The sequence below is a fragment of the Stegodyphus dumicola genome, chromosome 5 (assembly GCF_044657685.1).
Source record: "Stegodyphus dumicola isolate Sdum_Otavi_A_Nest chromosome 5, ASM4465768v1".
Classification (NCBI taxonomy): domain Eukaryota; kingdom Metazoa; phylum Arthropoda; class Arachnida; order Araneae; family Eresidae; genus Stegodyphus; species Stegodyphus dumicola.
Genome location: NC_140772.1, coordinates 28383878 through 28408685, shown reverse-complemented (window position 1 = coordinate 28408685; position 24808 = coordinate 28383878). Strand labels below are relative to the sequence as shown.

At 31.0% G+C, this 24808-nt stretch overlaps 1 protein-coding gene across 3 annotated transcripts in view; it reads left to right on the top strand.

Moving 5' to 3' along the window:
* ArfGAP3 (ADP-ribosylation factor GTPase activating protein 3) overlaps positions 1 to 24808 on the top strand; it is a 51894-nt gene extending 27086 nt beyond the window's left edge. Inside the window, exons 6-12 of one of the 3 annotated variants that reach the window (XM_085816518.1) lie at positions 1506 to 1654; positions 3873 to 4139; positions 10190 to 10327; positions 11808 to 11931; positions 14725 to 14934; positions 15077 to 15123; positions 24615 to 24808. In XM_085816518.1, the coding sequence (XP_085672644.1) occupies positions 1506 to 1654; positions 3873 to 4139; positions 10190 to 10327; positions 11808 to 11931; positions 14725 to 14934; positions 15077 to 15085 (897 nt within the window). In that variant the 3' untranslated portion in view covers positions 15086 to 15123; positions 24615 to 24808. The remainder of the gene's footprint in view (positions 1 to 1505; positions 1655 to 3872; positions 4140 to 10189; positions 10328 to 11807; positions 11932 to 14724; positions 14935 to 15076; positions 15124 to 24614) is intronic. The other 2 variants (XM_085816517.1, XM_085816519.1) reach the window with 2 other exon arrangements.

Sequence of the window (24808 nt, the reverse complement as noted above, 5' to 3'; positions counted from 1 at the left end):
TTTCATATTAAAAGATAATTTAAAATGAGTAATGGAGGTGGAACTTAGATCATTTATCAGTCTTGTCATGGATAAGAGAATAAATGAACAATAATAAAAATTTCTCCTCTCATATGCTTCTCCATTTATATTTCTCCTTACTTTATTTCTCCTCACATAACATCCTGGTTTAAAAGTGCCTGCATTTTTATGAGGGTTTCTTTTTTTCTGCATTAGGCAGAAAAGAGCCTTTGTAGTATGGCTTTCTGAAGGTTTCTTTAGAATATGGCCAACTTGTTTGAAAGTTCTGACACCATTCTAGAGATAGCTTTTTTATGGTGTTGAAAAAACAGAGATCAGGACTCAAAGTGCTATTATATACGGTATAGCTTCTCAGCTGTTATGTACAATAAAAGTTTATATTTCTCCCCATGATATGATAAATGTCAGATATCTTCAGTACAATTAATTGCACAGCTTTATATCTTCTTGTGGTACATAGAATTTTTTATGGAAGTTTTATTATTGATATGTGGAAGTTTACATGCTGCATAATAAGTTTATTTATAAATTTAGATTACTGAACTATTCTGGTAATTTTTAACAGGAAAGTATTGTACCAAATTGGCTGTTTTAAATTATAATATTGAAAAAAAAATTAGTCTTAATTTTTTTAATGGATTAATTAAAAAAATAATTTGTCTGCCTTTGTAGACTAAGAGATAATAGAAACTGATAGTTAAAAGTATGATGGGTGATTGAGTTTGAACTGTATTTTTATAATTTAGCAACTATTTTAAGATGTTTAATAACATGGATGAATTATGACTGTATTATAATAATTATAATAATATGATTCTTCTGGCACATTTTAAAATTGTACTCAACATATACTAGCAAGACAGATTTGCAAATAGTACAGTTATGAATTTATAATTATTTATAGAAATTGTTAGGACAATTATAGGAACTTGTTATTGGTATGTATTGGTTATCCCAGCTTATATATCTCTTGGCAACAGTTTTTTTGGATCAAGAAAGAAAACATCAAACATAACCAGTAATGAAAATAAACAACAAAATAATTCAGAAAACATATTTACTTCAGAAGAATTGCATGTTGTGTAAAAGATAAAACACAAAATAAAAATAAATAAATTTCCAATAAAATTTACACTTTTACTCTTTTGTATTTCTACAAAATAGAGAAACCATGCCAAGGTTAATTATGGACAATGTGGCCGAGAGCTGAATGATATTTACAGAATGTTGAATATTCATTCTCTTAATAGATAATGGTTAGAATGTCATGGGAGATGTTTTGTTGCCAAATTTACATGAAAACATGAGCTTATTGCGTATTAGGATCATACTTTTTATGTTTTAATGTGTATAGTAGTTGTTATTTGCTTGATTTTTCTGTAATGAGGGGGGAAAAAAAAGATTTGCAAGATAATAAAGGTTGGCAAAAGAATAATTTATCATGTCAAGAATTATATTTTAAATATTCTAATTTTTTCTTTCAGATGGGGGGCAAAAAAGGCTTGGGGGCCCAGCGTGTGACAGCAAATTTTGAGGACATAGAAAAAGAAGCTGAACAACTAGATCGTTTAAGGGAACAAGCAGAATCAGAAGCAGCAACTCCAGTTCCTGTTGAAGAGCAAGAAAAGCAGATGTAAGTAATTAGGAAATTATGAAAGAGGAATAAAAATTAGGAACTTTTTAAAATTATTTTTTGGCTTTGCATACTGTATAAGATTGTTGTTACACAGCCACTGATAAAATTAAAGAATCCGAATACGCTTTTAAAAATTAAATCATGCAGTAAAATCTCTGTTGTTTGAGACTGGAACTGTAATCACTTTGGATAAATAGAAAAGTTGTTTAATAGAGACTAGATCTTAAATTATATTTTGACAAGGTTTTTGTAATTGTTTATTTGAAATTCTAAAAATAAGTGCATGAATGCAATAATAAATGTTTTATATGAGCCAGTTTACTTTAAGGAGTCTTCTGTGAAGCCATGCCTTCCTTTAGAGCCCTCTTGTGTTTTGCTATAATAAAAAGAAACTAAAACCAAGTCTTCAGCATGTCTAATTTTCACTTTTTTCATTTTCATTGTCCTCAGCAAGATTCTAGTTTTTCTTATTGTTCTGATCTGTGTTGAGAACGATTTCTTCGTTCACTCAAAATTTGAAAACTTAGCTCTTTATTTTCTGAATTTGTCCATTCTGAAACATCATCCTTTTATTACCATTTGAAACATATGTTCAGCTTAATTGGTGGTCAGTGTTGATTTCATTTTTAAATGTAATGACATGTAATGTCATGTAAATGACATTTTTTTGTGTGCTAATGCTGAATAGAAAGTCTGTTACTGATAAAATTCAGGAATGTTACTGATCTTTGCTATACTCTTTCTAATGCTGTTATATATTCTCAACTATTTCATTAACCCTCTAACTGGCAATACCATATATAAATATTTGGCCTAGAATATTTTTTGATGTCTCTAAGAACATATATATATACGTGCATATTAAAATATGTCAAAGGAACTAAGGCAATATATTAAAAGTACCTAAATCCAGGTATAAAATATCAGGAGAACATTTACATTAAAAATCAAAAAAATAATTTTTTCTCATGGTAGTTTTGAGAAATTTGCGCTTTCATAGCGAAAACCCTGTTCTATCAGAGGGATAATTGATTACCATCTTGGTTAGTAGAGACCTTGGTTGAAAGAGGCCCATTGAATAGAGATTCTGCAGTACTTCCAACAGCATTATTTTATCATTCTGAAATTACTTTTGTGTTAAAATGAAATATTTTGTGTTATGCCAGTATATATTCATTGAGTATGTCAATATTTTTATTTTGTAAAAATATAATTTCATGAAACTTCTTAAGAATAGAAATTTTGTTACATTAAAAATGGAATATTGTGTATATTTCCAGAATATAGAAATTTTTTCTCTAAGCATTATTGTTTGGCATGGCTTTATTGAGAAAACGTAATCATTTTTTCCCAAAGACATTTTTAGGAAAATTGAAGTAATTTCTCTTTTTTTAAAAAAAATTTCATTTTCGGCAAGTAATATTATTAACACTTTGATTAACTTATAAACTCTTCCCGCTTATTGGAAACAATCAGGTCAGCTGAATATTGGCATAGTGCTATCTTATTTTCCTCCTCAGATGATGAAAATTTGAAGCTCTTCATTAATAGAGATAAGTTTGATCTTTTTCCTATTTGTACCATAGTCTATTTGTGGAGGTACCCATCTCCAAGCAAAATGCATACGTGTTGAAGAGTTTTAAATCAGACAGCGATATTAAATCGGATACACTATACTTAAAAGCTGAAGATAATGGCTGTAGAAGTATGTAAGATTTATTTTAACATGCTGTTTTATTACATACAGAAAAATTGAATTGAAAAGGCTTTATAGGTTAGTATAGGTTACCTTTAACTTTCTTTATTAATACGAGATTAGCAGCATAGCACAAACCAGTCCATATATTTCAACCATGTTTAGTTTTTAAAGACCCTCATTTTTCAAAGAAATCTTCTAGATTTTTCTAGAAAAATAATAGGTAAAGAAATAAATAAAAATGTAAATAAAATATTTTTGTAAAATAAGCTTTTATTTTAATTTCATAATAATTAATGAACTAATACTTTAATGGTAAGATGAAAATAAATAATTTTCAATAAAAAATTTCATCTGCAGTGTTATATTACGAATAGAAAAGTGTTTTTGCTAAAATAACAAAATTTATTAATTGCTAAAAGTATAAGCCATTGTGTTATAAATGTATTGATTATTTGATATGTGTCTATTGAAAGATAATTTCCTTTTAGATTTTAAAAGTGTATCATTTATTTACAGAGCATCAGTTCGGTTAGCGTACAAGGACTTGAGTTTACAACAGAAAAAAACAGAAGAAAAACTTCGTCAAACGAATCCCCAGAAAGCAGAGCAGTTGGAACGTCTTGGTATGGGTTTTGGAGGCAGAAATGTGGGTTCTGTGGCTCATTCTGCAGCTTCTGAAATGACATTGATTACTCAAGAAACGCCATCAAATGCTCAGAAAAATCGAGATGTTGATTTAGATGATGATTTTGAATTCATGAGTTTCACTAGTGGACCTCCTAAGTATGTTTAGGTTGGGAATTTGGTTCCTATCTTTCATTTGATGCTTTTATTACATATCAGTAATAAGTGAATCAGTATTGTATAAAACATAAATAAGTAGTTCTGTTAATTGAGTAATTGGGTATTTTCATATTTCTCTAGAGACGATTTTTGACAAATAAAAATTGTTGCCAAACAGCGAGATTTAATACCTGTGATGGACAAGTGTTATATATCATAATAAACTCATAAGATCTTTACTGTAGTTTTATGTAAACCCTGATCCTCAATAAACAGTTGCCTTCTATAGAACAACAAGCAGTGGAGTATTATTGAAGTTACAGAACCATTAATGCTGATGCACATTTCAGAACTTTCTAAGACTTGGGGTTTGGCAAAATAGCATAGTAAAAGACTATGGAGCCATGCAACACCTCTTAGATTTTCATTTAAGAGAATGTATGTGGAAGCTATGCAAAGAAGGTGTCAGTTTTGTTGCTTTTTAAATGGCATTAATGATTTTTGGCCTCCAAAATGATTGCGATTAGTTACAGAGAACTTTTATTTGGTAATCTTAAGAATTTTAGCTCATAAGTTTTTATGCTGTATCAGTAACTTAGATATGTTCATTATCTAAATAAAGACAGGGTATGAAACCTGTCCTTCCTTAATTTTAATCATCTGAAATTGCTGTCTGTTTTTATGACTGCCATTTTGAGTGTGAATTAGCATTTTGGAGGAATATTTTTGGCCATCCACTGATGTATATATGGTTCTCTTTTGAATGGGTTCATGACTTATAATTTGTTTCTATTTCTAATATAATGATGGGATACTCGAGTTTCTAAGCAAGAAGTGAAACATAAACATTTTGAAATTCATTTTCTGTAATAAAGAGCTCTCAAACAACTTTTCACTTTTGGGGATATGAATTCTTTTATTAAACTGTTCTAAATTTGGCGACTTTTGAACATTTTGGCGATTTTAAGATAAGTTTCTATAGAAACGTTTTAATTCCAAGATCTGAGAATTTTTCGACGATTTTTTTTTAAACATTGTAACATTGATTAATTTCATTAAAATAATGGTAATGTATTGAAATTATATTTAAAAAATAACATTAAAATAAAACATTTTTATTTTTCACCGTCATATTATATTCATTTTGGCAACTTATTATACAATATTTTGAATTTGAAAAACAAACAAGGTATAATGCTATAAAGCACAATTTAAGAAACAGCTCATAGCAAAAGCAAAATTAGCTATGTAATTAAGCTATGTAATAATGTTTTTTAAATTTTTTCATAGTAAGAGTTTTTCCCATGTAATTATCTCAGAATATTCAAAATTCTCAGAATATGCATCAGTTTTCTCTATAAAATTAATTTTACACTTTTTCCCTCCTTTTTTTCTTTACAAAATATTTCAGGCTTTTTGTTGTTACAGAATTGGTAGGGATGATTTTTCTTTAGAATTTTAGACGTTGCAGCTTGGAAAGTTTAGAAGGATTTGAAGGCAAGATTTATAGATCTATAGAATGTATATTGTAGAAGATTCGAGAAATATGTGACAAAATGAAAAATGTCTCCATGGTAACAACATTTGTATGTATTTTACAGATTTATTTGGATGTATTTTACAGAGAGTTTGCAGTGAATTTCTTACTTTTTGGAGAAAGTCTGGAAGAACAATGAAAACATAATATTTGAATGTTTTACTTCTAATACTAGAATCTTAACATGTTTATCTTCCCTTTATTTTCTCTACTTTTTACTAGACACAAGCATGGAAAATATCAAAAATGCTTCTAATCTTATCACATGGGCAGGCATTATAGAAAGGGATTTTTTTATTAACCCCTTCGAGCCGGGTAGCGAAAGCGCGTGCATATCGTGGAGGCCGGCAGTGTCTTCCGCGAGCGTCTCTCCAGGGCCAGGGGCTTTTTTGCTACTAAGCCTAAATCCATGAAATTTCAGAAGTATCAACGCATTGTTTAATAATGCTGTATAGAGTATTTAAATGGCTTATTGCTTTATAGATATTTTTATATATATACTTTAATTACCTTATTTCTTGTCTAAATGCATATTTTACATATTTTATTTTAATTGCTCACCATTTTATGACTTTTAACATTATACATCTGAAAATTAAATATATTACTTAAAATTCTCTTTTCGTATGAAAAATTTGAAAACAGGGATCTACACACAGTCCTATGTTACATTCCTTGAACTCATAATAACTCATTTGCCGTTTTGGAGGATTTTTCCGGGAATGTGAACAAACGAAGCATCGTCGTCTCATTTTCTTATCAGTCTCTTCTGAACAAAGTTTTGGAAAATGTCTTTCAGAATCAATATCTGAAATATTTTGCATCATTTCTGCTATTTCATGCTCTGTTAAACATTTTCGACGCTTCGGCATTGAAACGGTAAAAACAGAAAGAATTCACATCTAACAAGATCTAATTATTTTCTAAAAACTGAACTGTAAACCGAAATACTCAACGCTTTAGTGCATATAAAACTTCTACTTACAATAAACAACTACCACGTGCGAATAAAGTGCGATTTAGAGACGTCATAAATCACACCATTTGGAAACATTTAGTTCCCCGTTTGTTTATATAATCAAAAACACGTGTATGTGAGTCATGCTTCTCTCATTTCGAGTAGAAAGTCTAATGTACATGTATCTGAAACCATATGGGCATACAGTGCCATCTTGTGGCAGAAATTATAGTTTGAAAAACGTTCCAAGATACTGGCACAAATATGTGACATTCGGTAGAAAACGCAACAATGCTCTGGCACGCCTGCGTGTCGGCCGGTAGATAAGTGCAAATCGTTGATGGCACGTATACGTGACAGTCGGCGCGAAGGGGTTAATAAAGAAATTGAAAACCTACAATTTAAAAGATTCATCTAATATGTCTTAATGCATCATACATATAGTCGGCACTAGGCATTTCCCACCTGATGCAATCTCTCTGGATCCTAAATTCTGCTTCCAATGCCTGCTCTAAATTCTAAAAGATTTTCCATTTCTAGAATTTGTTGTTCGGTGTGTCACTAAATTCTAAAAATTCTGCCACATCAGCTCTGTAACCGGCCTTTACCATATATATTTCATATTTCTTCCGAGTGTTCATATTACTAAAATAAAATTAGCCACTTTTTCTGAACATTCTAAATGCATTTAGTGTTTTTTAGAATAACAGAAATCCTTAATTAAATCCAAAAATTCTAAAATGAAAAGGAAACATTTTGGAGAAAGAAACTGAGTAAGAATAACTGAATACATAAAGAAAATTATTCTTCAAAGATATGTGCAGTTATTATTATGTAAATTACCCAATTGTTTATGATTTCAGCCTTTACTATAATTTCCCATTTCTATTTCCTCATATGATAGAGTTACTGAGCCAGATTAAATTAAAATTAAACTGTATAATCTTTGACCACTAGTCCACATTATTAGTTTGAATTTGACTGTTCTTGTTTAATTACGTCACCGTGAGCTGTAGTTGATTTTGTTAGCATCAGAACATGCCTTTATGTTCTAAGCTCTTTTTAAATAAGTGGCTTATTTAAACCTTTGTCTTTTCAGACATAGCAATAATATGCTTCATGCCTGTTGGGGATTTTGGACTATATAACTTTTACCAGATCAAATAAACCCTCATAGGTATATTGTGTAGAGGTTGACAAGTTAGAAGATAAAGCACGCAGAGACTAGTGAGAGCATAGGTTTGCATATTGAAACAAATCTCTAATTGTTAGAAAAGATGCTTAAAGAGAAGGAAATCAATATAAACTAGCCAAAATGCCTGGGAAAGCTTCCAATTAAAATTACGGATAAATATTTTGTTGAGTGCTGTTGTTACAGAACATAACTGTTTTGTAGCTTTAAATGTGTAGTTATCCTAATATTGTTTAAGAATTAATGTCATAAATTACATGTATTTTAAACTGTGAAATTTTATTAGATTTTGATTTTAATAGGGCTTTTTTAACAAATATTGTTAAAAAATAAAATTTAATAGTGGTCATGTAAATGCATAATGACTAAGGTTATCAAACTACCTAATTTAATTATAACTAACTGCATACTCTTAAAAATTATCTCTAAATATTAAAGCGAGTTATTGCCTTTTATAATACTCACTGTGGTCACAAGATAAAATATAAAAATGTAAAAATTCAAGTGAAACTTATTCTTTGCAACTACTGAGACTTAAAATAATACAAAACAACTTATCACCTCTGGTGCTTTAATGCCTTACTGGAACCTTAAAGTATATTAACTGGGTTATTACGAACCTTAAAGTATATTAACTGGGTTACGAAGCTATGACACTAACTGCATCAGAGTCTGACTAACTTTCAGCACTTTCCAACCGTGTCTACATCAGGCCTTTCAGGTTTGTTCTAATCAGCAGGTCTCTCTGTAGGCAAGCAGCAGGAGTGACAACATTCAGTCTTTTGTTATGAATCATGCTGATTATGATCTTACTTCTCATTTTAACCTATGCCGTTTGACATAAAATCTACCTGCTACTAAACCTCTAGACCGACCAAGTATGTGACAAAATGAGACGAAAAAAATCAACACAAAGCTAGCTTTAGTTAAACGTAAATGCCACTTATCTTCTTTTAAATATAACCAACTATTATAAGTGTAAAATGTTTAATGCTACTTGATAAATTGCATAAAGTTAATTTTATTCTCAAACTTGTTAATAATTATGTTCATTAATTCATGTTTAGTAATAATACATACTACTTAGGGATCTATTTTATTTTTAGGATGGTGTTACAAAAGTGAAATTCAGGCATAGATAATATTTTTAATTGAATATATTCAGTTCCCATTTGCTCATAGGTCCTTAATTTTTTTTCATTAATGGTCCTTAAAAGTACTTAATTTCCATATGCAGAAATGTGTATGAACCCTGTAAAAAGTAATCTGTGATTATTTATTGAATAAAAAGTGATGTGTTTCGTATAACTTATGTCAGAATGGTCACTGCTATTTTAGCAGGATCTCCACGAACTTTTGTGTGCTTTAGTAGCATGACAAATATCCAGACATTATTTATGTTATGAATACTTATTACATTCCACATTGTTTAAAGCATGCTTTTGTATCTGCAATCACAGAATGTATAATTGGCTTTTAGGTGCCAAAGATTATTAATTATTATTTAGCTGTACAATGCACTTCATTAACACTTATTATTATTTAAACACTAATTATTATTTAGCTGTACAGTGCACTTCATTAACTCTTTGCATTGTCAGATAGGCTTTTGAAAAAAAAATCTTTTGAATGAAATTTTTATCTTTCTAACATTTGTTGAATTTTTAAAAATATCTAAATTTTCTCAATTTTTTGACATTTATTTTAAAATTTCAACATTAAAAAATGTATTATAACAGTAAGTTTTGAATTATTATTTTCTTTTAGATATAAATAATTCTAATACTGCAATAAAAGACTTTATGCAGCTTACTAGTTCATGAAAAATAAAAATTGCTTCTTCTGGACCTGTCAGTTTGAATCTACTTTATATTTGTCCCACAACTATAATTATTTCCATGTCAAAAATTAACTCTGCATTAATAAAATAATGTCTGTGATATTAATTTATTTCAAACACTTGTAAGTATATGGTAATATCGATTTGTAAGTGTACGGTAATATTGATTTAGTACAATGTTTATGGTCTGTAGCAGTGTGTCCTTGCTATGCACACATTGTGCCAATTTTCTGCCAATGCACACACTCTGCCAATTTTACAAATTTTTCATAATTTTTATGAAAACTTTTAAGCTTATGACTTAATTGTGAAATTTATTTTTGTGAATTAGCAGTATTATCAGAAAATCACTAAATCAAATTTATTAGCAACAAAATTAATTTACTCTCACATTCGTAGAAGATTATGTCAAATTGTACCTAATTTCATTTTTAAATATGTTGACTGGGAATTAATTTTGCTGGTATTAAGTCAGTGCTTCTCATTTAATATCATATAACTTACCACTGTGTTATTTCTACAGATATGGTGATAGCCCTTTTCTGTCTCGATCTTCATCTGACCGGTTAAATGATGTAACTGCCAAAGGGTCATGGATCAATGAAAAACTAGAAAAGAGATCTCCTATAGATACCATGATTTCATCATCAAAAGATGCCAGGTGAGTTTAATTCTTTTATATTTCTTTTTCATATCTGTACGAGAGCTGTCTGAAAAGTTTCCGACCTCGATATGTAAATGGCAATACTAACCAATGAAAGTGTGGGGACTTGTTTGGGTGTTTTTTGGAAAACCCCGATCCACAATTTCAGCCATTTTGACTGCAAGGTTTTTGTTTAACAGTAATTTCTGTGAGTTGATGTGACTGTTTTTGTAAAAATGGAAAAAAATCGAGTATCGAGCTGTCATTAGGTACTTGTTTTTAAAAGGTAAAATGTGTACACAGAGATTAAAGAGGAGATGGGCACTGTGTCTGGGGACTCTGCATCATCATTTACTACTGTGAAATTTTGGGCAGCTGAATTTAAACGAGGCCTACCAGCTTGGGGGACGATAAACGTTCAGGACGGCCAAAAACTGCAACCACTGATGAAAACATCGCTAAAATTCACCAAATTGTGCTGAATGACCGTTGAGTCAAGATTAGAGAGATAGCAAATGCTATGAGCATGTCAAATGACGTTTGCCACATATTGAACCAAGAATTTGGTATATGCAAGCTGGCTGTATGTTGGGTGCTGCATTTGCTTACTTTGGACCAAAAACATGTTCGAATGAACATTTGCACTGCTCTGTTGGCGCAATTCAGGTATAATAAATTGGAGTTTCTTCGACTGTAGATGAAACCTGGATTCATCATTACAGCCCAGAAACAAAAACACAGTCAAAACAGTGGATGACAAAGGGAGAATCTGCTCCAAAAAAAAAGGCAAAAACTATTTCTTTTGCTGGGAAAATGATGGCAACGGTTTTCTAGAATAGCCATGGAAATTTCTTAATGGATTATCTTGAAAAGGGGAAAAACCCTTACCGGAACATACTATGCAACACTACGTGACAAGCTAAAGGCAGAAATTGTGGAAAAAAGGCCACATTCGCAAAAGAAAAAAATTTTGTTTCACCAAGACAATACTCCACATCTCAGCAGTTGCGATGCCGAAAATCTTCGAATTATGGTTTGAACTGCTTCACCATCTGTCCTACTCACCAGACCTGGCCCCAAGTAACTTTTTTTTTTTTTCCCCCTAAGCTAAAAGAAGCACTTGGAGGACAAAGATTTTCGTCAAATGAGGAGGTTGTGAACTTCGTTAATAATTATTTTGCAGAGAAAGCTTCCACATATTATTTGGATGGATTAAAAGGATGGGAGCATCACTGAGAGAAATGTATAGACTTATAAGGAGACTATGTCGAAAAGTAAAAGTAATTTTAGAGAAAAAAAAAATTTTTTTTCTTTGTTAGGTTGGAAACTTTTCAGACAGCTCTTGTACTAAACCACGTATAATTTTCTTGCTGAAAATATATATTCAAAATCGTGATAAACATTTTGACTTACAATTATATTAAATCTTGAGTAATTAAAAGACTCAGTTTTATTTTTTGTGATTTACTCTTAGTCTATTTTGAAATTTTCTCCACAGTAACAGACCAAGAAAATCTGCTTCAGCATCTAACATTGGCAATTCTGATGAAGCTCAAAAAAAATTTGGAAATGCTAAAGGAATATCTTCAGAACAGTTTTTTGGAAACTCTAAAGACACTGAGGTATCAGCATGTTTATAAATTTTGAATTGACTGCTCCATTAAAAAAGAGAGATTAGCAGGGAAATTTTTATTAGCATGATTCTTTATAAAAAGCAATTCTTAAAAATCTGCAAGAAATTTTATTATTTTTTATAATATTATATGTATATATACACATTTGGGATTTTTTCAGTTATTAGATTATCAATATAAATATACTAAGATGACCTAGAGGAATTATAAAATTAAAAAGATGAAAAAGTGATTTATGAAATAATAAACCCTTCATGACCTTTAGGGAATCAAATATTATTTGGGGGGGGGTAAATTCCTCCCCCCCCAAAAAAAGCTAAAAAATTATTTATTTCCTTTTTTAATGTAAGCTGTTTAATATACTTTTTTTTTAGCCCAAAGGGGCAATTTGCCCAGAAGGGCTATTAATTTCATTTTGGCATTTTGTGTTGGTTCACTATAAACGTTGTTTCACTTTTCAAATTGTCGCCACCTAATATTATCGCCCTGTATTGTATTAAAAAATTAAATAATGAAGAAACTGCATGAATGTATGTGTACTTCTTGCACTGTAAAAAACTAGTGGTGCCAAGAGACATCAAATTTTGAATAAGGTAGTCCTTCACTCGAATATGGACATCCGGAAGCCCAAATTTGGATTCAGGATTTGTTTTATTATCCATTTCATATTTTGTAAAGTTTTGATGAATTTTTGATAACACTCAATGATTTCAAAATGAGAATTGACAACTCTGTACCGGAGGGGGAGGATTATCTCCACATGACGACTGTGTATCAGAAATTCTGAAGATATGCTCTTTTAAAATTTTTTTGTCATAATGCTGTTGAATTCAATTTTATAGTTTAAGTGTGAAGAACATGATATTTAATAAAAAAGGTAACACGCAAAATGTGAAGTTAAAAAAATGCCACTGTGGGCATAATGTAAATAATCACACTTTGCGTGATTGTTCATGTTAAAAAAATGCCACTGTGGGCATAATGTAAAATCTGAAATCTTTCAGATTTTATACATATATATATATATATATCCCCCTCCTCTATTGCTAATACATTCTCTTTAATTCTACAGATAGACGTAATTTGTTAAGTTACAAACTTCTCATCATTCAAGTCTTGTAATTGTTGCATAGAAAATTCACGCTTAGCTGTCAGTCAAAACTTTTTTATTCTCTCCAGTCTCTTGGTCACTTTCTTCAAAATTGATAGTGATATTTGATTTAGAACCATATTACAGATTTTGCCATCCATTAGTTAATTGCTGATTGGGTCACTGTCATCGCGGTGAAACACTTCTGTTATATCATCTTCATTTAATACGCCTTCTTCGCAAATTCCAGTAATTGGAAATTTTTCCTTTTTGTTTGCGATATTTGAAACCTTCAAATTTATGGCTATCATCATAAAACTTAGCTAGCATCTGCTATGCGCTATTGTCAGTGTGTCATGAGATTGCTAAGTAGAAGCATGTTTTTCACTAAATTTTCTTTCGTTTCAATCTCATGCTGAGGAAGTTAGGCCAGAATTTTATTAGTTATTTATGATACTTGCATCTGTTTTCTGCATATGCGTAAGGCTTATCCAAGACAAATGCTAGTCATTTTGTTATCTCTGTGGGTCCAAAAATCTGCTGCTTAATGCCTCTCTAAATTCTAGAAATTTTGTATCCCCTAAATTCTAAAGATTTTCTCATCCCTTAATATTGTTCAGTGTTTCTCCAAGTTCTAAAAATTTTGCTTCCCATAAATTCTGCTGCCCGTCATGGCCTCATCAACTCAGGCATCAATCTGGGGCTTAAATGAATAACAATCAGTTATTCTCAATTCAAACAGCACTAAATGTAATCATTTGGCCTATGAGTACTATTTACAAAATCAATTTTTTGGATATGGTAAGAAATTTCTGTTAAATTTCTCCTCGTCAACATACTTAACACTTTACAGCAGAATTAGCTGAAATCTGTAACCCTAGCCAAGCATAATAGGTTATCATGCTGTTTGGTATTCAATTACTGATATTAAAAAAATAAATAAATAAATAAAATAGATATCATGAGTCATTTCTCAAGTTTCACTGTGTTGATAGTCGTGTTATGTGGAAATCAAAAAGTAATAAATAATGATTCACCAGGTTGGTGTCAGTGTCAAAGGGAAATTAAGAATCATTACATTTCATATGTAATTTTATGAAAAAAATGTCAAATGCCTAAGCATTAAAAAAAAAAAAAAAAAAAAAAAGCTAAAAGAAAAGAGTTACTGGTGATCTGGTGGTTTGGATTTTAGATCATTCCACATATTGGACTTTATATATATATATATATATATTTTATTTATTTATTTTGTCTATTAATATATACGTACATTCACACAAAGTCTAAAATCCAGATACTCGATATCAAGAGTGATGTAATATACAGATATCCAAATCACCAGCTGATGATGATAATAATAATAATAATAATAATAATAATAATAAAGAGTTCTAAAAATAGTATCCTTTATGGTTTTCACTGAATTAGGCTGAGTGGTAAAATCTTCCCTTGTTTCAGAAGGAAATCATTTGTGATCTTCTGCATCCTTTTATATTTCATAACCAAAAATCTTTTGTTATCCACAAACAGTTAAAATGGTTTAACTCTGTTATCAAAGTTTGTGCTTCCCTTTTATCCTAATTTTTAAAAATATAATTTTATTGATGTGCATGTTCTTTCTGTCAGTATGTTCTTTTTTAATCTTTAATCTCACTTTTTCCCAATTCTACCTAACATCTTTTTTTCTCAAGTTTGAAAGGAAAGCAAATTTAACGAGGTTTGAAGGCTCCAGCAGTATAAGCAGTGAAGACTATTTTGGGGGTGACTCTAGGAGAAGTGCAAGTGCCTCTTCATATGCTTCACCCAATCTATATGATATAAAAGAAGGTGTTAAAGATGGAGTGACCAAAGTAGCTGGACGTTTATCTAGTATAGCCAATGGAGTTATGAGTTCTTTACAGGTGAAAGTCTTACCATACTTTCATGATGGGGTTTCTGAATTCTAAATAACATACTTGCTTCATTTTATTCTTGCATGTGTTTCAAGTAACTTACTTCTAACACTGCATGCAGTACTAACATAATGTAATATCCTTTTTTCAGCGTAAATGAAATGCCTGTGAGGGCTCTTGCTTGTTGAAAATCTCCTGGTAAGGAGCTCTTTGCTCTAAATTAAGCTGTTGTGTTGTGTTTTCCCATGCCTTAGCTTCTAGATCAGATTTCTTATTCTGCTATGTCACTAAATTGATTGAATATGATAATTTAATCATATAGATAGGTTTTAAAATCTAATTTCATCTCTCAAAGAAATGCAGTGATTCTTTTACAAAGCAAGATAGTTATTAACCACATTTTCCAACTATAATATTATAGACATAAGTACAATAACTGTATCATAGCTATAACTAACATTAATAAAAATGAATAAATAAATGTAAATGCTGTTACTGTGCACATTGATTAGCTGCTACGTTATTAGAGCTATTTTATCCCAAGGGAAAAACATTATTTTATTAAAAAATATTTATGTTTAATATTAGTTTAGGGAAATGTATTAAACTGTGTTAACTATTATCTTTTGCCTAATCAATCAATCATTTACATCCCATTAAAAAACTTGCATAAAAATTATCACTTTTTATATTTTCTTATAAATATAGTAATAATATAAATTATAGTAAGGAATAATTGCTATTTTGAAGATGGAAATGAGTTAAATACTTCAAAAGTATTATATCTTTGTAGAACTGCCGATATGATAGTTGTCAAAGAAAATGTGTAGTGTACTGTGAAAGCAAAAACAAAAATAAAATTGATAAATTTCTGAACTCTAAATTTCCAAAAAAATCGAATTTTGTCCTCTCCAGTGAAACATGATTTTGATCATATAGCCATAGTCTGTTTAGTTCTTTCATAAAATTAAATTTTTAAAACAGTTTAAATGCCTTTATAGCATCAATTTAATATTCTGTGTATTCTGGTGTAATTTTTTTTTTTAAGCTAACTGAGCATAATCTTATCCATATTGTTCTCATCGATTAAGAGTCCAACTGAGTAAAAGAAATTTGATAATTTTATATGAAATTGAAGTCCCTATGTCAGGGCCCGTCCATATGGAAGCTTTTGTGTTTTATCCTTTGTAATTTAACCCTCTGAGTTCCACGAGATTTTGAACCTCCTCGTGAAGACCTGTATTAAAACAGCATTTACTAGTTAAATTTGTATAATTACTTATTTTAGTCTCTCTTTTCATAAACTTCCATTTATTAAGGTGATATTTACATCAGTAAAGAAAGCAAAATATTCTAAATTATAAACTAATATATAGCAGAAGACAAAAAAAAAAAATCTCATGACTGGATAAAGGCATTCATGCTACTCAGGGGGTTAAAATGATTATTTTCCTGTTCCTAACATAAGTACTATTGCTTTGAAAGTCTTCCTTTCATACCTTCCTATCCAAAGCAAGTAGTGTGATAACTTTTGCTTAATTAATTTAATTGGTTTCTCACATAGCAAATGTAATCTTTTCTATGATGGTGTCCATCATGTGGGGTGCTGTTTCTTGTAAGTTACAGTCAAAAGTCGTTAATCCGGCCTCGTCGGGACTTCGGCGATTCCGGATTATAGATCATCAGTTTAAATCTGGTAAAATGGCATGCAGAAATTATAAAATTAAAAATATGAAACCGTAATTTACAAAATAAAGAACAATTATGATCTAAAGGGTATCAAAATTTACAAAAAAAAAAAAAAAAAAAAAAAAGAGCTTAATATTTATTTGTTTACTTTTTTAAACATTTCTTTCAATGTAAGTTGTTTAAGTTGCTTTGTTTCTTATGTGATAATACATTCTCTTTAATTCTATAAACAGACATGATTTCTTGTTCAGTTACAAGTTCCGCTGTTCAAGTCCTATAATTGCTTTGTCGAGAATACCGACTAATTTGAAAATCGAAATTTTTTCGTTTTCAATACTTTCTGTCACTTTCTTCGCTATCGGAAGCGAATTATAATGACTAGGCATTTGATTTAAATCATATCAAAGACGGAGTACATTGAGATAAAATACTACATTTAGTAAGCAATTATAAGCCAAATAAAATAAAAATATCTGCCTTGAAGATAAGGATAGTGCTGACAGATCAACTTCCAATTCATTACGCACCACCACAGCGTTAAAGATAAACAAAGTTTAGATAAACAAAGGTTATGCCTTTATCCATTTTTTGCAGCAATTCCACTTTTTGTTTAATGGACTCCGAAACATACTTTCGCTTTGTAGATCTTTTACATATTAGTAAATATATATCGGAAATTCTATTTGACATAATTGAAAGTTCAAGCTTACTTTTATAAAATTGCTCTAACAGGCTGCAAAAAATAATAAGCCGGATCCAATTCGAAGATTAAGGAACAACGCAATCTGCAACATTAACTGAAATAGATAATTAGATAATTTTAGCTTAGCTTATACCGTCCGTTATACATTAAACGCGCATTTGTAAACGTATTTTGTGCACGCGCACATGCAAATTCGCAGCCGTAAAGGTCTTACGCGATGCATGTGCAGAAAGTTTGTAGCTTTGAGGTCCGGATTATGGGTGTCTTTTGACTGTATTATGGATATATCTTTAAAATGTTCCTGTGCTAATTGAAAAATAACATAAAATAAATGAGGACAGAGGCACTTAAAAAGTCATCAAAGTTGAAAATGCTAGGAATTTACTATTTTATTTATTATTAAAATAGGTACTTCTCCATTAAAGTCATATAATGTATTTTCATTTCTATGTTGGTGCAGTATGGACTTCACTATATATTGGTTTCATACCAGACAAAATGCAATGATTGTAAATAGCAAGAATGAAAAATTCTCAAATTTTTCAACATAATACTCAAAACTAACTTCTTTTTTTTGAATGACTAAGTTTTCATAAACCATTAATTTTAATGTTAGGATGAGGTAATAAAAAAGTCTAATGTGAACACCACAAGACTTCTTTGTACGGCCTGTTAAATTATATACATTATTTGCTGTATTCCATTTAAACTTATTTCCTTGAATTTCATTACAGATATATTTCTCATTCAATTAATTCAGTTCTCATTCCATGGCAAGGCAAAAATACTTAAAACATTAAAAAAATCTTCATTGAAAATTGAAAAGTATAGAAAAACATAAAACACCATTGAAAAATAGTGTTTAAAATTAAAATTAGAGTTTCTGTGTAAAAACAAGCAACTGAGCCAGTGGGTAAGAAGGCAGATTTTTCAGTGCACAAAAGCTGAAAATTTACTTTTGTCCCCTCTTGACAAAAAGACATCGAAGGTGCAGAAACTGACATAATTCACTATTCTGCAAACTTTCAAATATAAACAAATATGGCTGCTTCGTTAGGCATAGCTGCATTTAAACAACTTTTAAATTGTTGATAATTCTACAACTATTGCATGCAGATTAAGTAAAGGCATAAAAACCTTAACCAGAGTGTAAGAACAACATAATTCAATAATTTTTAGAGCAAAAAGTGCACAGTTTATCAACATATATAAGAAGAGTAAAAAGAACTAAGCTCACCACGCGGAGTAACAGAGTAGATATATATATCTATATATACGAGGCACGTTCAGAAAGTAAGTTCCGTTTCAATTTATCTCCGCTGCAGCTCTGCGATCGCAGTTCCGCACATGCGCAGTAGATACTCTGTATCAAGGAGAAGAAACGCGCGCCATTTGGAGATCACTGTCAGTCACGTATGCTTTGTTGTGCTTGTTTATAATGTCGGTGTTTATTGAAAATCCCGCCGCTTGTGAAATCAGATCTGTGATTCGTTTTCTGAATGCGAGGAAAGTGAAACCTAGTTAAATTTATCGGCAAATTTGCGATGTTTACAGGCCAAAAGTGATGAGTGATTCGAAAGTTCAATGACGGACGTAGTGATGTGCACGATGAAGAACAAAGTGGGCGTCCATCTTTGGTTACAGAAGAACTGGTTCACGCGATTGATGACAAGATCCATGAAAACTGAAGGTTTACAATTAGTGCTCTCGCTATGGAATTTCCCCAAATTTCACGATCATTAATGCATGAAATTGTTACCGAAAAACTGAAATTTCGTAAACTTTGCTCACGTTGGGTATCAAAGATTCTTACTGAGCAACACAAAACAAAACGGATGGGTACCAAAGATTCTTACTGAGCAACAAAAAACAAAACGGATGGGTAGTGCACTTCAGTTTTTGACCCATTATGCTGAAAGCGGCGAAGAATTTCTGACACAGATAGTCACAGGAGATGAAACTTGGGTTTCTTACGACACCCCTGAAAGTAAGCGGCAATCAATGGAATGGAGGCACACTTCATCCCCAGCAAAGGTTAAGCCAAAGCAAATCTTGACACCTCGAAAAATGATGTGCCCAGTGTTCTGGGACTGGAAAGGCATCTTACTCATTGATTTCTTACCGCGTGGTCAAACAATCAGAGCAGATGCTTATTCCGAGACACTTCGGAAATTGCGCTGCGCAATACAGAATAAGCGCCGAGGATTGCTGTCAAGAGGTGTTGTTTTTCTTCACGACAACGCACGACCACACACTGCAAATGTGACGAAAAACCTCCTACAGGGATTTGGCTGGGACATGTTTGACCATCCTCCGTACAGCCCTGACCTCGCTCCTAGCGACTTTCATCTGTTCTTACATCTTAAGTCTTTCCTTGGCGGTCAACACTTGAACAATGACGACGAGCTGAAAGAAACTGTATCCAACTGGTTGAAGATGCAGGTGGCAAATTTCTAGGAAGAAGGTATACAAAAACTTGTGCCACGCTATGACAAATGCCTGCAATATTTCGGCAGTTATGTGGAAAAGTAGTTTAAGAGTTGTTGAATTTTGTGCAATAAATAACTTTTCTGTAGCTGTACACAATTTACTTTTATTACCAAACGGAACTTACTTTCTGGACGTACATTGTATTTATATACTTTTGGTGCGACCGTTGCAACCAAAAAGGGAGGTGCACAATTGTATGTTATAGCAGCCCTATGTACAAAATATCAATGTTCTATGGCTAATTGTTTTTGAGTTATGCAAGATATGTACAAATAAATGTATTGAAAAAATCTCTTCTTAATCCATTTAAAATTGGTTTTGGGAAAAAGAAACCTTTATTCTGTCCTGCGTACATATGTCATACAAAAACATCGTTCAATTTCATTCGATGCAGTCAAAATGGATATTTCCTTTGAAATATCATAACTGAAATTTTTCCTAGTTGCAATAGTTTCTTTACTTCATACAAGGAAGTAAAAATTGGCATATGTCTCTCTTATATAATTATTTCAATCTGCCAATTCTTGTGTTTCATTCAAAGCAAGCTTTGGTTCTCAAAATTCAATAGATGTTAACTCCTGACCAGTAGCATAGCTAGGGTGGAGTGACGTCTGTCCCCAGGCACTACATCCAGGAGCACCAAACTGATGTTACAAAATTTCAGAATGAAATGTTTTCCATTCTTGGCAAACAGGAGGAGGGGCAAAATCTTCCTTTGTCCTCAGCCACTGAAAATCCCAATTACGTGTATTCCCCTGACACAAAAAATAAACAAACCATATGATAGTAGCAAAAGAAATATGCAATCAAAAAAAAAAAAAATCTTTTTTTCCCTAGCATAAACAAAGATTGCTTAGCCATTTCAGTTTCAAGATTCATTTTAATTAAGTGGTTATTGAAAAACAGTCTTCTTTTCTTTTTTTTGGGGGGGTCAAGATCTCCCCCCCCCCCAAAAAAAAAAAAAAAACTTTGTCTTTTGGTTACTTTCAAGCCAAAGAAACCACTGCAGAGGGTTTTTTTTTTTTAAAGTTATATGGTTTTATTGGAAAAATACCTAAAGATATTTATGTACATTATATATGCACACAGTTCAATTTTTAAATTAAACATAGACTTCTTATGCATCTGTTTTTGGTTTTATGGAAAGTGTCAGTTTAAAAAAAGTTATTAAAAGTCAAAGAGGTCTTCCTTAAGATCATCTTGAAGGTGTGCTTGGCATTTCCACTGAGCTGATCAGCTTCTGTGTTTATTTCAGCTTATTGTTATGTCAGTGCTTGACTGTAACCTGGACCTCTTCCCACTTCTAATTAAGTAAAACAGAATCAGTCTAACTTTTGCTTATCTGAAAGTTCTTGAGAGCTGTATTGGCATGGACTATTTGTGTATTCATCTTAGAAGAAACTTTCTTATATTCCTGGTTTAGGAGGGCTTGCAGTTCCTCAGTGATTATAAAATATTGAAAAATGTGTTTATTTCCTTAATTCTCTGGTTTTTGCTTTTGCATATGCACAGACAATTTCTTTTTGTTGAGGTTTTATCTGATAGGAAGTAAAACAAATTTAGTTCTTTACATGATGTGTAACAAATTCACATATGGCTCATAATGCACGGTAGTTTTTGGACCATACATGTGTTCATTTATGTGATACATACATTATGCAAGGCATGTACTTTGTGAGGTACTCTATGCTTTAATGTATGTATGTTAAAACTGAACAAAAATCAATTTTGAATAGACAGATTTTATAGAACATTTGATTTTGAGGAGGTTACTTAAGAATATCCTGCTATTTAAGGAGCAAAATGGTGAAGGTGATAGTTTTAAGCATGGTGAATCTTCTAGTGGTTATCAGTTTTAAAAATGACTTAAGTATTCTTAATGTAAATAAATGTAATATGTAAATAATATTTGCATTCTTTAAAATCATCTTGCACTGTAGATGATTATCATAAAATTACTTCTCTGGTTCTATGGTAGTAATATTAAGGACTTTCATGATGATTGGAAATGTTTGCACTTTTCTTTTACTTATTTTAAGACTTTTTTTTTTTTTTTTTTTTTTTTTGAAAAGTTAAAAATTACATAGCTTGTTTGAAAAGTTTTAAGTCTTCTTCTTCTTCTTTTTTTTTTTTTTTTTTTTAAATTCATAGCTAGATAAATACAAACCCTTTATTTTTTCTTCTCAGTTTGAGTCCTTTGTGTTGAATTGCAGTTTTCACTGCATTTTGTAAACAATTCAGTTTTTGACATCCTCTTTCTGCAGGGATTGTCTTTTTCTCCGTAGTTACCTTTTAAGTGTTGAAAAATCACATCACTAATTCTATGTTATGCGCAGGATATTCTAGTGTTTGCAGAGAGATTTCAGACACTGCTGCCAACACCACAGCAGCAACATGCAGCTGGGCATTCTGCTAGAACAAGAACTGCTGTTTCTTGAGCAAATACATTTTCATAATAGACGGGCTTTTTGAAAAATTTCCAGTAATATTGATTTTAATTCCTCTTCCATCACTTTCCAGGGTCCATCGTCATGGTGGGTTTGTGCTTAGAAAGAGCTCTTTTCAATAGGCCAAAGGCACAATTGTCCATATGTGAAATGTCAGGAATACATTGCGAAGGTGTATGTGCAGTATCTGTATCAGTCTTAATTTGTATCTGTATCAGTCATTGGCAAATTTTCTCGTTACCAACTTGTCGTTCTTTTTTAATAAGAACCATTAAAAAAGGTATCTACCATTTTCTGTTTGGTAAATGCAAAAACATACCCTTCAATCGATAGTTTGTTTGGTAGCAAAATTTTTAAGGAATGAATTTATAAAAAGCAGATGATATTTCTCATTTTAAATAAGTTCATGCCAGAAATTTTTTATTCCAAAATTTTTTTTTTATCGAATTCATTCTAAAAATGTTCAAATACCCTCTGTAGTCTTGGAGGCATCTTCCCTATTAACCATGACAAAATGTGCTAGTAGCTTCCATTCCCTGTGACCATATATTAACAGTTAGAGCTTTCCAACTGTAAGTTCAAACATGTTGATGTCTGCGATTCACAAAATTCTGAACAGGGTTACCACATCTTATATCAGGAAAAAGAAATAGAAGCAATTTAAAAACTTTTCAACCAGTCCTTCTGTATCTTGTGTAGTAATTTTCTTAAATTCAGGTATCTTTTGTTTCTGTTATGTAGATATTTTGGATTTAAGTAACCTTTTATTTATTTCTGCTTTAAAAGTTTTCATTTATATTTATTTTCACTTTTCCTACGTTGCTGTGTATCATTTTATAATTTGGTTCCTGCTTGGTATTTTATACTTCGAATTTTCAATCTATGAAAACTATTACATTTATATATTTATATTTAAATAGCATGCTTTGTATTTATACTTAGATATCATTGGAATTTGAAATTCTTTATGTGTGTGGTTAAATTTTCTTAATTTGATGTTAACCCCCTTCACTTTATACTAAACAATTTTTTTCTTTCTTGGTGTTTTATGAGCTGAATTTCAAGCTGTTAAAGAGAACATATTTATCAGCATAGAAATGTTTTTTAGAGAATTTTTAGGTTTTTATAATTCAATTTAAGCTATGAAGAATGTCTCATTAAAGAGAAAATGTTAGTTGAATAGTTGAAACATTTTTATTCAAAAAATGCTGCTCTTTAGGAGTGTTTCCATATTTATACTGTAATTTATATATGCAGTATGTAAGTAGTATATTAATGAGTTACTGAAGATAATCTTTCAACTGTTGTAAAGTAATAAATTTCCTGTATTTTGTCTGTTATTAAGGCTGTTTAAAAATAGATATAAAATTCCTATATGATCATTATGTAAGATATTTTCTCCGTGTGTTTAATTTTAGGTTAATCTTTTTTAACCTGAGTGTGATTATTCAGACTTGTATTAGTAATTGTGAAGCATCGTTTTATTATAGTATTCAAATCTCCTTTGATCGCCAAAATCCAACAGAGTTTCAACAGAAGTCTTTGCTATCTTGTGACTGTTGTAATAGTCAGCACCTTCTTCACTTGCAGTTTTAGTATAACTCTATGCCTCTTCCTTTTTTTGTGACATTTGAAATTACATCCGCCATCACCTAAATATTGAAAGCCTGGCTCAGTCAAATTGTACCTCAATGTTTTCCCAATTGATCTTTTTGGAGAATTTTACACTTTCAGTTTTTTGGCATACCACTTAAATTATTGCCTGGACTTCTTTATATTATTTAAATTATTGCCTGGACTTCTTTATATTATTTAAATTATTGCCTGGACTTCTTTATATTATTTAAATTATTGCCTGGACTTCTTTCTTGATGCACAGACATTCAGGTGTTTATTTTGTATACACTCTTGCACATAACATTGGGTGTGTCTACGTTGGTTCCGCAATGCGCTTACTATCTGCAAACCATTTAATCTGTACCTGGATAACTGAGAGTACACTGCACACCTTTTGTGACCTGCAAAAATGTACTTTCCAAAATATGTCATAGTGTCCTTTCCCCCCTCTTTTTTTCCCCAAATTTTTACTTAATTGGTGCTTGAGGGGTTGCACTGAAGCAAAAGCTCAATTGCCATAAAAGTAAGAAAAAGAAATGTGATAGATATTTGTAACTTCTTAGAAATATCTATATAAATTCTAAATGGAATTTTCAAAAAAATTTTTTGAGTTTCGGTCAATTTTTTTCAGTGGAAATAAAAAATTCTTCCAAGTGTGATGTTTCTTCTCTGTGATATTTCAAATCAGATACTTTATAAATGTAATCATTTTGTTTTCTAATTAATGTCTGGATTTTTTACAGGATCGTTATGGTTACTAAGGTGATGGTTTCTCATATCTGTTGATGGTGCCCTGCAAACAAAGTTGTACATTCTAGAAAAAGATTTTCCTGCATATGAAAATGGAAAATTGTATTTCGAAAATAGGATCTGTTTGTAATTAAATTTCTGTTGTAAACAAGCTGGAGAGTTTTCTATTAAAGTTCTTCTCTAAAGA